The 14,172-nt window shown below is 41.4% G+C and overlaps 1 protein-coding gene across 1 annotated transcript; it reads left to right on the plus strand.

The window, feature by feature from the left end:
- The first annotated feature begins 4,127 nt into the window (after positions 1-4,127).
- On the plus strand, positions 4,128-7,764 carry LOC132538613 (tubulin alpha-8 chain-like). Its single transcript, XM_060191339.1, has 3 exons — positions 4,128-4,347; positions 4,471-4,619; positions 6,644-7,764. Exons 1-3 carry the CDS (start codon positions 4,227-4,229, stop codon positions 7,616-7,618), a joined length of 1,245 nt encoding a protein of 414 aa, XP_060047322.1. The 5' UTR covers positions 4,128-4,226; the 3' UTR covers positions 7,619-7,764.
- Positions 7,765-14,172: the final 6,408 nt, after the last annotated feature.

The following is a 14,172-nucleotide window of genomic DNA, read 5'->3' on the forward strand; positions in this document are numbered from 1 at the left end:
ATAGACACCTGCAGACCTGCTTCACTGCCTATGAAGCAACTCCCCTGCAGGTGGAGATCTGGGGGCTGGAACTGGAATCCTTAGGCCAGTCCTTAAGCTTTGTGCCATGTGCCCTAAACCTGCTGTTCTACCACCTAACTCATGAACAGTAAATACAGTTTTTGGTACATGTGTAAAATTTCTCAGTTCTCTGCAAAGCACTCTAACCTCTCCCCCCACCACCACCACCTAGGTACACCTTCACCATCTTGCACCAGGACCTGAACTCCTAACAGTCTTCAAAAAATAAACAAAATTATTATGAGAGAAAGATATAAAGAGACAGTAGAGACCAGAGTACTGCTCAACTCTGGCTTATAGTGATGCTGGAAATTGAATTTGGGACTTTAGAGCTACAGGCATGAAAGTTTCTTTCTTTCTTTTTTTTGTTTTGTTTTTTTTCATAAACATTTTATTTGGAAGTGATTTAAGAATTACAGAAAAGCTGCAAAAATAATAAATAGAACCACTACATATCCTTCATGCAATGTCCCCAAGTGTTAACATATGACTTAGCCAGGTACATTTGTCAAAATTGGAATATTGACAATGATACATAACTATTAACTAATCTCCAAGCTTTTTATGGATTTCACTAGTTTTCCACTAATGTTCTTTTTCTTTCCTTTTTGTTAATCCTTTCTTAAATAAAAAAAGCATGAAAGTTTCTTGCATAACCATTTTGCTGTCTTCCCAGCCTAAAAGAATCTTTTGAAAAAACTGTTCTTTTCTCATTGTTCTTTCCACTAGCAAGATTTATCCATTACCACTTCTTTCATATTTTAAAGTTGTTTCATATCTTTTTTAAATGGTTATATTTTAATTTTTAATTACTTTTATTTACTTATTGGATAGAGATAGCCAGAAATTGAGAGGAATGGGGAGATAGAGAGGGAGAGAGATGGAGAGACACCTGTAATGCTGATTCACCACTTGCAAAGCTTTCCCCTTGAAGGTGGGGACTGGTGTCTAAAGCTTGGGTCCTTGCCCATTTTACACGTGCACTCAACCAAGTGCACCACCACCCCAGTCCTTGATGTCTCATATTTTTATGGCTGTGCTCTATGATCTGTTTTACTATGTATCACTTTGTTGAGTGTTCAATGTTCTTTTTTTATTTCTCTGTGACATTCCTTTCAGTAACTCTTGCAAAGCAAGTCTGGCAATGGCAAACTCCTTTTGTTTTTGTGTCTGGTACTGTTTTGATTGCTCCTGTATATTTGAATGATAGTCTTCTAGCATAAAATGTGTGAGACTGGCACATTTTTTAGAGAGTGTAGCTAGTTTGTCTTCTGATTCTGATGCTCTCTTATACATGGCTGAGTCGACTTACTTTACTTGCTATTGGATACTGGAAAGAATTCAAAGTGTCCTTCATAACCTATTTTAAAACCTTGAATATACCACTTCTCTCTCCTGGCCTCCATGGTTCCTGCAGGAAAATTTTCTGTGAATCTGACTACACTGTGTGTGTGTGTGTGTGTGTGTGTGTGTGTGTGTGTGTGTGTGTGTGTATGTGTGTGTAAGAAAGAGAGGGAGAGAAAATCACTTTATTCTTTTACTTTATATAATTTCACAGTGATGTTTCTTAATGTAATCCTATTTGGGTTTAGAAATTTCAGAGTTCTGTCTCCTTCCTGAACATCTGCCTTCTGACCATATCACACATTTGGAAATATTCTATTATCTTTTCTTTGAATGTAGTTTTTGCTCCCTTCCTTTTTATTCTCTCCTTCTGAGACACTCATAATCCTGATATTACTTTCATAGTAGAGTCTTCAATCCTCTTGAAGAGTTGCTTCATGGGAGTCGGGCAGTAGCACAGCATGTTAAACACATGTGGCACAAAGGACAAGGACTGGTGTAAGGATCCCGGTTCAAGCCCCCAGCTCCCCTTCTGCAGACGAGTCACTTCACTGGTGGTGAAGCAGGTCTGCAGGTGTCTATCTTTCTCTCCCCCTCTCTGTCTTTCCCTCCTCTCTCCATTTCTCTCTGTCCTATCCAACAATGATGGCACCAATAATAACTACAACAGTAAAACAAGGACAAAAAAGGGAATAGATAATAAATGTAAAAAATTAAAAGAGTTGCTTCATTTTTCCTAAAGGTTATTTTTCTCCTCCTACTTTGAATTCAAAGAGTATAGCTAGTTTGTCTTCTATTTCTTTTCTTTTCTTTCTTTCTTTCTTTATTTATTTACTATTTATCTATTCCCTTCTGTTTTCCTTATTGATTTTTATTGTTGTTGTCAGTGTTGGATAGGACAGAGAAATGGAGAGAGGAGGGGAAGACAGGGAGAGAAAGACACCTGCAGACCTGTTTCACCGCCTGTGATGCGATTGCCCTGCAGGTGGGGAGCCAGGGGCTCGAACCGGCATCCTTACGCCCATCCTTGCGCTTTGCGCCACCTGCGCGTAACCCACTGTGCTACCGCCCGACTCCCTGTCTTCTATTTCTGATACTGTCTGTTCTATGTGGGAAAGTCTAATTCCTTTACTTGTTATTTGAGAGTGGAATGTATACAAAGTGTCCTTCATCCCCTATAACTGTTTTCAAGTTTTCTATTTTACTATCAAGGGACACTTTAAAGTCACAGATTTCCTTCTTAATCTGTTTCTCCATATAAAATTAAGAGCTTTGTATTTCTTCAAATTTCCTGACAATGCAGTTGCTAAATTCTTCCTCTGCTGATAGCTCTTCTGTAAGTGTATCATTAAATTTCTTGGTTTTGCAGCACGTGCATTTTCCTAGTTTTACACATCTGTTTGGTTTCTGTTGTTGGCCAGCAAATGGTGCTGGGTTCTACCTTATATTTGAGTTTCAATGGGGATGAAATAGTACTGCAGTATTATGACACCTGATGTCCCTTAAACAGTCTGTTAGGGGCAGGGGAGGGGTAGGGGGATTCCAGACCTCCTCCTATTTCCAGATTGATTCCTAAAAGTGGGAACTCTGCTTTGAAGTATAAGGCACTTTCCTACTTGCAGGGTGGTCTGATCCCATTCACCAGGGTTTCTATGCCATTTGGGACAACTTAGACTTTGGTAAGCTTCTTGGCTGCCATGAAGGAAGAAAAATCATTTCCCTAGTGCTCCTGGATGGACCCTCTGGGGTTCATGCAATAGATTGTGGCTTCTATATCTCTAAACAGTAGCTTAAACTCTTTCTCTTAAACCACTAGGTTCCTGAATGGTTTCCAGGAGGCCCTTTAATATCCACCAGGTGGATCTAAAGCAAATGCAAATATGGTAGCTGATGTCTAAGCAATGCTGCATTTATTTATTTATTATTTATTTATTTATACCGGAGCACTGCTCATCACTGGTTTATAGTGGTACAGGGTATTAAACCTGGGACTTCAGAGCCTCAGCCACGTTTCTTTGCATATCCAGTATGCTATATATCCCCACTCTCAATGCTGCGTTTCTGTTAATGTCCTTTTCTCCCTTCCCCCTGCTCCTGGAGTCCACACAATCAATGGCTTTCAAATATTAATGATCCTTTCTTTACCAAAAACCCCAGATGTTCTCTGATGAAATTTATTTAGTTATTTTGTTATAATATCAACATTTGTTTTCTGGTGAAGGGACAACTTTCTGTGAATAGGCCACCATAGCTCCACCCTGGAAGTCTTTTTTTTTTTCCTACCCGGGTTATCGCTGATCTCCTTACCTACATGAATCCACTTTTCCTGCTGGTGACCATTTTTTCCTTCTGTTTGATAGGATAGACAGAAATTGAGAAGGAAGGGATGGGTCGAAAGGGAAAGAGAGACACAGCTTTGCTTTACCACTTGTTATGTTTCCCTAGAGCCAGTTTCTTTGCACATTAATTTTTGCACACAACCAGGTACACCAACCAGAACCCTGAGAGTGAATCATTCATAAATAGTTCACCTGCGGAGGGGGTAAATAGCACAATGGTTATGCAGGGACTCTCATGCCTGAGGCTCCAGTGTTCCAGATTCAATTTCTCCCCCCCCCACCACCACCACCACCACAAACCAGAACTGAGCAGTGCTTTGGTTAAAAAAACAATCAGATAGATAAATATATATAATATATATGGGCATCTTCTTCCCACAGCGTCAGTGCATCTCTATCCACATTGGCCAGGCTGGTGTCCAGATCGGTAATGCCTGCTGGGAGCTCTACTGCCTGGAACACGGCATCCAGCCTGATGGCCAGATGCCCAGTGACAGGTCCACTGGGGATGGAAATGAATCCTTCAGCACCTTTTTTAGTGAAACTAGCACTGGCAAGCGTGTACCAAGGGCAGTGTTTGTAGACCTGGAACCCACAGTCATTGGTGAGTTGGCCTGTAACGTGGGTGAGACCCCAGGGGTGCGTCATGGGACTCCACAGACACCTTAAGGCTGGGTAGTCTTACACAGGGCTAGTGGTGAGAGGCTGCTATGATTTCCCTTTGCAGATGAAATTCGCAGTGGCCCCTACTGCCAGCTATTCCACCCTGATCAGCTCATCACGGGCAAGGAAGACGCTGCTAATAACTATGCTCGTGGACATTACACCTTGGGCAGGGAGGTTATAGACCCTGTCTCCGATCAGATTCGGAAACTGGTAAGATAACATCACTTGCTCAATGTGGCGTGGGACTAACTACAAGAATTCTTCGCACACTGATGGCCCTCACTGAACATCTAGACTCTCAGCCAAGATGCTCTTTGCAGCAAGACCAGCTTCTCTTTTATGTTTTTTTTTTTGTCTTATTTTGATGACATTTAAGAACAATAACCATCATGGTTATAAATGGGTCTCACAGAGGTCAGTGGAGAATGTCCACAAATCTGAACACCTTTTGATAGGTGTGTTAGATACCATTTTTTTTTAGCAACCTTTCATAGAATACTAGTTTGTCAGCCAACACTTCCCATATAAGTAGGAAACCCCAGTGAGGGGTGTGTGTGTGTGTGTGTGTGTGTGTGTGTGTGTGTGTGTGTGTGTGTGTGTGTGTGTTGTGGGGGTCTTGAATTGTAATAATCACTTTTATCAACTTTCTTTCTGGTAACTACTCCTTACTGTGCTGATCACTGTTTCAAGTTAGTATTTAGTGAAATATATAAAACTGAATAATTAACTTTGTTAAAATCACACAGAAAGGAACCTGCTGGAGCCAGACCTAGACCGGACCTGACTCCAGTACCTGATTCCATTGGAACTTGATGGTTCTGATATATTCCTGCTCAGAAACTTGCTACCAAATCTTTTTTTTCTTTATTGAGGGATTAATAGTTTGCAGTTGACAGTAAACTATAGTAGTTTGTACATGGGTAACATTTCTGTTTTCCACATAATAATCTAACACCCCCTCTACCCCCACCCTTCTCTACTATCACGTTCCAGGACCTAAACACTTGCCCCCCCCCCAACCTGAGTCTTTTACTTTGGTGTATTGCACCTAATTCTGCTTTGTGTTTTCCCTTCTGTTTGATAAATCTTTCCCTTCTGTTTGATAAATCTTTCTGAAGTATCCATTACACAGAGGCAGTGCAGGCTATCTTGGTCACACTCCAAGTGATAAGTTTCCCTTTCTGTGTGGTCACACCAAGGGCAACAAAGATTACATTCTGTTTCAAAACTAAACTCTACAGTCATTACAGATCTTGTGATTCCTTTAATTTCAGAAAGGAAGGTAGTTTACTTTTTAAATAGCCTTTTTCACTGGGGGTATGGATTGACCTGCCGTCATCCATGTCCAGCAGAGAAGCAATTACAGAAGCCAGAACACTCACCTTCCACACCCCATAAAGAACATTGGTGTATAATCCCAGAGGGGGAGAAATATTAGGGGAAGATGACCAGAGGGCTCAGAACTCCAATTCCATCAGGACCCAGAGAGAGAAGAGGAAAAAAAGAAAGGCATTTGGACGTAGTAATATATGTGGAAAGAAAAGTTAAGACTACAGTAAAATGGGCAAATATGTGTAAGTACAGCTAGTTAGAGAATTAAGTCAATTGGGGGCCTGGCGGTGGTGCACCAGTTTAAGTGCACATTACAAAGCACAAGCACCCACTCAAAGATCCTGGTTTAAGCCTTTAGCTCCTCACATGCAGCGAGGTCACTTCATAAGTGGTTAGGCCGGTGGCAGGTATCTATCTTTATTTCCCTCTGTCTTCCCTTCCCCTCTCAACTTCTCTCATATCAAAATATTTTTTAAAACCCAGAAAACATAGAAACTGTGGATTCATAGTATAAGCACCAAGCCCCAGAGATAATCCTGGAGGCAAAAAAAAAAAAAAGGAAATCTACCAATCCATATCTGTGACCTTGGGATTACTAATGCAGTTTCCAGGGGAAGGAATGGGAGTGTGGAACTCTGGTGGTGGTAACAGTGTGAAATTATACCCCATTATCTATAACTTTGTAAATCAATATTAAATCACTAATAAAAAATAAAATAGCCATCTTAGTGGAATTTTCCCCAACAAGTAATTGATTGTGAAGTTTCTCTGAATACTTAAATTCCTCAAAGTCCTGACTGTTTTACAAGCATTATTCAGATTTCTTTTATAAACTTGGCCACTGTAATCAGAGATTCAGAAAAGTCACTGTAGATACCTTTAAGACTTAATTTATTTTGCAGGCCGACAAGTGCGAAGGTCTTCAGGGATTCCTGGTTTCCCACAGCTTTGGTGGGGGAACTGGTTCTGGGTTCACCTCTCTCCTGATGGAGCGTCTCTCTGTGGACTATGGCAAGAAGTCCAAGCTCCAGTTTTCCATCTACCCATCTCCCCGGGTGTCCACAGCTGTCGTGGAGCCCTACAACTCCATCCTCACCACTCACAGCACCCTGGAGCATTGTGACTGTGGCTTCATGGTAGACAATGAAGCCACCTATGACATCTGTTGTAGAAATCTGGACATTGAACGACCAACCTACATCAACCTCAATCGCCTTATTAGTCAGGTAGCGTCCTCCATCACTGCTTCCCTCAGGTTTGATGGAGCCCTGAATGTTGACCTGGCAGAATTCCAGACCAACTTGGTGCCCTATCCCCGCATCCACTTCCCTTTAACCACCTATGCCCCTGTAATATCTGCTGAGAAAGCATACCATGAAGAACTTTCAGTTCCGGAAATCACCAAGGCATGCTTTGAGCCAAACAACCAGATGGTGAAATGTGACCCTCGCCATGGTAAATACATGGCCTGCTGCCTGTTGTACCGTGGTGACGTGGTCGCCAAAGATGTCAATGCTGCCATTGCCAGCATTAAGAACAAGCGTAGCATCCAGTTTGTGGACTGGTGCCCCACTGGCTTCAAAGTTGGCATCAATTACCAGCCTCCCACTGTGGTCCCTGGTGGAGACCTGGCCAAGGTCCAGCGGTCTGTGTGCTTGCTGAGTAACACCACAGCCATTGCTGAAGCCTGGGCCCGGCTGAACCACAAGTTTGACCTGATGTTTGCAAAGCGTGCATTTGTCCATTGGTATATCGGTGAGGGCATGGAGGAGGGAGAGTTTTCTGAGGCCCGAGAGGACATGGCTGCCTTAGAGAAGGATTATGAGGAGGTTGGAGCAGATAGTGCTGATGGAGATGATGAGGGTGAAGAATATTAACTTGACATTTTTTATTCCTGTCTGTCTTGAACTCATTTGTGAAGCAGTCTATTGTGGCATAAAGCTGTCAATAAAATATTTTCATATGAATGTCAGTTTGGTTGCTTATTTTAATTTTGAGGTAAACAAGCAGAGAATGAATGATACCACAGCCTTGATGCTTTCTCTCAATACGGTAGATCTTTTACTCAAACCTGGTCCACACACATGGCAAACTCCCACACTATCTCAGTGAGTTCCTTAGCTAGCCCTTGGTTACACTTATATCATCATAAACATTTGCCCCACTTCAAGCCCCTTTGGGAACAGATGAAGTGGCTAGAGATCTACCTGATCATTTAGATCAGTAGTTCAAGTGATTGATGTGTGTTCTTTGTTGTGCTTGTGGTCAGGTATGTTTCTGTAACTCTGCACACTGGTGATAAAAAGTCATCTCTAGTGTACCAGGGAGATACTACCCTGACCTGCTCAACAAACTTTTAGCCTGAAGTTCCAATTTCTTTCCCTCACATCACCACAACCTGAGTTGAGTAGTACTGTGAAAAAAAAAATGGAAAGTGAAATAAGTGGGACAGATTTGACTGGTATTTTTCCAAGTTTGACAACATATTGTCCACATCTTTCACCTGTGGATATTAAAAAAAAAGCACATCTGAGTCTGTGGGTCTCAGGTAAGTCTTCAGACAGTTGAATTAAAGATTCATTTTAAGACTTGTTGAGAGGAGGAGAGAGGGAACCAGAATATCACTCAACACACGAGATGCAGGGGGTTAGACTTGGGACCTTGTGTGAAGAGTCCAAGGCTCTATTCAGCATGCCACTCCATTTCTGGGCCTTTTATTTTTTTTTCTCCTAAAGCCTCTATTTCTGTTCTGTTGCTACAACATGTGGGGTAGCTATTAGTCATAGATATGGCAAACGCTAGAAGAAGTCATAGATACCATAGGCAGTAATTTGTTGAACTGTAATTTAAATCAGTAGCCATAATGTCAGAAACAATTGCTAACAATGTTAAAATATAATCTCATGGAAACAATTTGGAGTTGTGCTCATTTCTTTCATACTTAGCCAGAAGCTACTGTGGCAAATAAGATTGTACTTAATTCCCTATTTGGAGAAAGCGAAACTTTTTGAGTCAAAATCAATAACAGCCCAAGGCTGTTATAATTGATACTTGACTCATCATTTATTGGGGGAATAACTGATGTAGAGGAATAAAGAGAATTGAATACTGTGTAGGCAAGATTAGAGAGAAGGCAGTTCCCTGAGTTGGACCCTCTTCCAACTACCTCTTCAGAAGCAACATAAGCAGGGATGAGCAAAGAAAGCCAGGGCACTGTGGGTAGCCGGAGAACTTAGTGACCAGTATTCAGGTGCAATTGGTGTGGCCAGCAAGGCTGAGTAGAGTAATAAGAAGAGATGATGTCCACAGGCCAGGTTTCATGCAGAAGGGAGGAAACAGTTTGGTACTTAGTTGCTCACCTGACTGGGAATTGCTGGGGCTGGGAGCCTACACAATGAATCCACTGTCCTCAGCAGCCATTTTCCTCTTTTTAAATTATGATTGAGGCAGAGAAAAAAAGATGGAGAGAGATTAACATCTACAGCCTGCTCCACAGCTTGTGAATCTTCGCCCAGGCAGTGGGGAAGGAAGGTTCAAGCCTGGCTCCTTGATCATAGTGACATGTGCACTTTACTGGGGTGCCACCTCCTGACCCCAGATTTCCTTTTAATGATCTACTTTATCCAGAGGGTGCTCAGGTACTATCTTTTCCCTGGCTCTTTTCCTTCCTTTTTCTCTTCTCTTTTTCCCACTCTTTTTTTTCACACTTCATCCATTCATCCATTTCTCACTTCTATTTCACTTACTCTGAAGAGAGCAAGCTCGGCCTCTGAGCCTAGTACAGAGTTGTTTTTAGCTTGAGAGATGCTTCAAAATTGTGTTCGGGGGACCATATAACATTCATCATGAGATAAATTATAATCTTATGAAAATCAATATTCCAGATCCAGGCAATGACACATCTGTCTAAGTGCACACATTACAGTGAGCAAGGACCCAGGTTCAATACCCTGTCCAGGTTCAATCCACCTACAAGGGGAAAGCTTTGCAAGTGGTGAAGCAGGGCTACTAGTGTCTGTCTCTTCCCCTCCCTCCTTCTCCTCCCTCAATTTCTCTCTGTCACCTTCCAATAAAGTGAATAAAATATTTTATTTTATAAGTAAATAAACATGTAAACAAAATGTTTAAAGAGGAAAAATAAATCAGCATTCCTAAATCCTATTGAAATGTGGTAGGGAGACCTTTAGCTTCAGCTGACACCCCACAATCCCAAGTGCTACATGTACCAGAGTGGTGCTCTGGGTTGTCTCTTTCTCTCTTGCTCAAGTAAACTCTGTCATTTGTAGTAAGTACAGTAAATTTTTTAAAATCATTGAGAGGACAGAGAAGGCTAGGAGAGAGTTCCCACGAAGGCTAAGGGAAAATGGAGGTTGCAGGGCCAGGCAGTGGTGCTCCTGGCTAATCACACACATTACAGAGTGCGAGGACATGGGTTCAAGCTCCTGGTATCCCCATACCAGGAGGAAAGCTTCACAAATGGTGTATCTCTGTCTCTTTACCCCTCTATCTCTCCACCCCTTCTAAATTTCTCTATCCAATAGTAAATAAACATATTTTAAAAATTAGGGAAACAGAGGTGTCTCTTCTCATAGCATGCCAGTAAAAGCCATAGTGAGGGGTGCTGCCCTTTATAAAGCAGGATTTATAAGTACATATAAAGTGGGAGAAGTCCACACATGTCCCATAATGAGACTTCACTTTTACAAATGCTTTTTTTTTTTTTTTTTTTGGTGTCCAGATAAATCCCTTCTGTTAGTGGAATAACTGGTTGATTTTTGTTGAAGCCCTCACACCAGGGTTCAGCCCAGACCATTGCTAAGAGCAAATCCAGCTATTTCTTCTTAACAGATTCTGGCAAGAAAGTGAACCGAGTGAGGATGAGCAATTGGAGCCTTTCCCAACCTAGGAGGTCTGTCAATTACCACAGGGTGAGCATTGCAGGGCAAAGGATGGAATTCTCAAGTAAGTGAGAAAGGAGCAGATCAACCATTTCAGTTATGCAGACACCTCACAACCCCAAGAGATTCATCTCCCAAGGCAGCATTTCCCCAGCACAGGGCCCTGAGAAATGGGCTTGGTAGCTACTGGGTAAAATACCTCAGCCTTCAGAATATCCCAGGGGCACCTGGGGAGCCTGAAGCTCCTGGGATAGTGACCCCTGACCAGCTCTTTACCAATGCCTCAGTCAGCCTCATATGTGAGTTTTTTTCTAATTGTTCCACGATGTGAAAAAAGACAGACTTTCAAATAACCTGCAATTGTGTACAGGTGAAAGAAGGTTAGAGAAAACTTTAGCTGAAAGAAAATATTTCAGAACAGAGGTAGGGGCAGGATGTGTTCTTGTAACGATGATTTTCCACCTGTGGAGCTGGAGCTGGGAAAGAACACACACACACACACACACACACACACACACACTCATTTATGTAACAACAAAAAGGAAGGGAATCATGTCACAATAGGAACAGACCTCTGGAAACTGATGGTAAGGGACATATTCAGACAGGGAAAGACAACAACAAAAGTAATTGCATAATGTAATGTTGTGTGAACATTTTTCCACACTATAGGACTGTTGATCTCCTGGAGGCTACCACTTTCTTTGGTACACTTTCTGTAGCAGATACAGCCTGAAGCTGTAGAATAAATGCTTTGATTCCACCAGATACACCAACACTTCAAGTACATTCACATACCTTTGGTAATGGGTTAATGTAGTGCTAGAAAGAGAAAAATCCCGATAGAGGCTGGGTGGTGGCACACGTGTGAGAGCACACAGACGTTACATTGCACAAGGACCCAGGTTCCAGCACTTGTCCTCATCTGCAGGGGGAAAGCTTTAAAAGTGATGAAGCAGTGCTGCAGATGTCTTTCTGTTTTTCTCCCTCTCTACTTTCCCACTCCCTCAACATTTCTGACTGTTTCTATTAAATAAATAAATAAATAAATAAATAAATAAATAAAGATATTTTTAAGGAGAAAGACAGAAAGAGGCCAGTTAAAGAATGTCAGTTAGCAGAGATGCTTTTCTAGTTCCTCATGAGATCTGAAATTTATGAATTTTCTTTTCAATCACTCTTGCCCTTATCATTTTTGGAATCTGTGTAAGAGTACTAACAGGTTTTTTTAGTGTCTTTATTGGGGGATTAATGGTTTACAGTTGACAGCTAAACACAATACTTTGTATATGCATGTTTCCCAGTTTTCCACATTACAATTCAAGCCCCACTAGGTCCTCCTCTGCCCATGTTCCAGGACCTGGACTCTCCTCACCCATCCCAGAGTCTTTTACTTTGCTGCAATGCACCAACTCCAGTCCAAGTTCTGTTAGTGGTTTCCCTTTTGATTTTGTTATTCAACTTCTGTCTATAAGCTAGATCATCACATAGTCATCCTTGTCTTTCTGACTTATCTCATTTAATGTTATTCTTTCAAGCTTCATCCAAGATGGGGTGAAGAAGGTGAATTCACCATTTTTAATAGTTGAGTAGTATTCCACTGTGTATATAGACCACAACTTACTCAGCTACTCATCTCTAACAGATCTTTCCACTTGCTTACTGCACTTATTGATTCACTGTACAGCACTGTGCACTTTTACCTTAAGGTGTATATTTTCCCATAACTTATGGCTACATGTATATATTCTTACCTTTAGGTTACTGATTATTAAAACTTTGTTCTTCTTTATATCTTAAGGATTTTCAGCCACCAAGTTGCAGTTTCTACCATGATGCCAACTGGACTTCCCCTGGCAGGTGACCTCACCAATGTGTTCTGGATCCCCACCTCTCTAGAGCCCTGCCCCACTAGGGAAAGATAGAAACAGGCTGGGAGTATGGCTTGACATGCCAATGTCCATGTCCAGCAGAGAATCAATTACAGAAACCAGATCTTCTACCTTCTGCATTCTAGAATGATCCTGGGTCCATGCTCCCAGAGCAGGTAATGAATAGGAAAGCTTTCAGTGGAGGAGTTGGGATAAAGAACACTGGTGGTGGGAATTGTGTGTAATTGTACCTCTCTTATACAATGGACTTGTCATTCAGAATTAAATAAATAAGAATAAGACTAATAAAAAGAAGTGGTCTGAGAGGTGGAGCAGTTGATGTGGCATTGGACTCTTAAGCATGATGTCCCTACTTAGATCACCAGCAGCACATGTACCAGAGTGATTGATGTCTGTATTTTTCCTCTATCTTTTCTTATTTTTATCATTAATAAATAAATAAAATCTTTAAAAAAGAATACTATCATAGACAAGAGAACCAGTGTAATGGTTATGCATGAGGCTCTAACGTATTATTTCAATTAATACCCATACCACCATAAACCAGAGCTAAGAAATGCTCTGGGAAAGAAGGAAAAAAGTAAGAAAGAGAGAAAGAAAGAGAGGTAGAAAGAAAGAAAGAAAGAAAGGATATAATTAGAAATTTTCTATATACTCAGCTAAATACTGTTACAGAAAACACTTCGCATGCCTTGTCAGATTTGTCCCACAAAGACCTGTGGTTGCAGGTCTAAGGTCTTCAGACTTCTATGATACATGTGCTAGAAGATGGTAGTTCAAGAAGAGCCATTCCATAGTCCCTGATCTGTCTTTCCCTGCCCATATATGTCTTACACCTTATGGTCCTAATGGGAATAAGCACACAGGTAAGCAGAACCGCAGACATCATATCAAATTGCCATGCCATGCCATGCCGTGCCATTAGCCATCCACTGGCCATCAAAAATGTGAGGAGATGCACATACTGATACAGGAGAAGAGACACCTGTTCAGGTCCCTGAAGCAAATAGTAGTTCCTTTGAGTGATGCATTTGGAGATTCTGGGTTATTGTACAAGGTCTAGAAGGAGCAGCACAGGGTTCAGGTCATTGTATTCTTCAACTCCATGTACTCTTAATCTCATAGACTCTAAAATGCAGGATTTCTCTAGCCCTTGTCTGTAGACAGTATTGCAATAAAGTGCTGGTGTGTTCTGGTTACTTGCCACCAAGAGAAGTCATGATGCTTTGTAGCCCATAGGTATCCTCTCTCACTGAATACAGTTCCCACCTTCCTCACTGCAGGGCCTCTGCCACAAGAGAAGATGGCACGTCTCTCGACAGTCACTGTCCATCCATAACTTTCCCCACCACTGGCTCTGAGTTGTGTTGGTATCTTGGTTATAGGCATAAAACAACAGTGTGGAATAGGAGGAGGAGGAGGACTGCTTATGGCCCAGCAGATCCAGATACAAATCTCATTCTACCAATCCAAAGAGCTGGGCCATACTGTTCCAGTAATCTTGAGAAATATCACTACTTTAATTTATGCTATATGATAGGAGGAAATCACATATTTTAATAAAATAATATTTACTATACATTATATATTTAAATATATTATGTTATATTTTGTTACCTATATCACATATGTAACATAATT

The sequence above is a fragment of the Erinaceus europaeus genome, chromosome 5 (genome assembly GCF_950295315.1).
Source record: "Erinaceus europaeus chromosome 5, mEriEur2.1, whole genome shotgun sequence".
Taxonomy (NCBI): Eukaryota; Metazoa; Chordata; class Mammalia; order Eulipotyphla; family Erinaceidae; genus Erinaceus; species Erinaceus europaeus.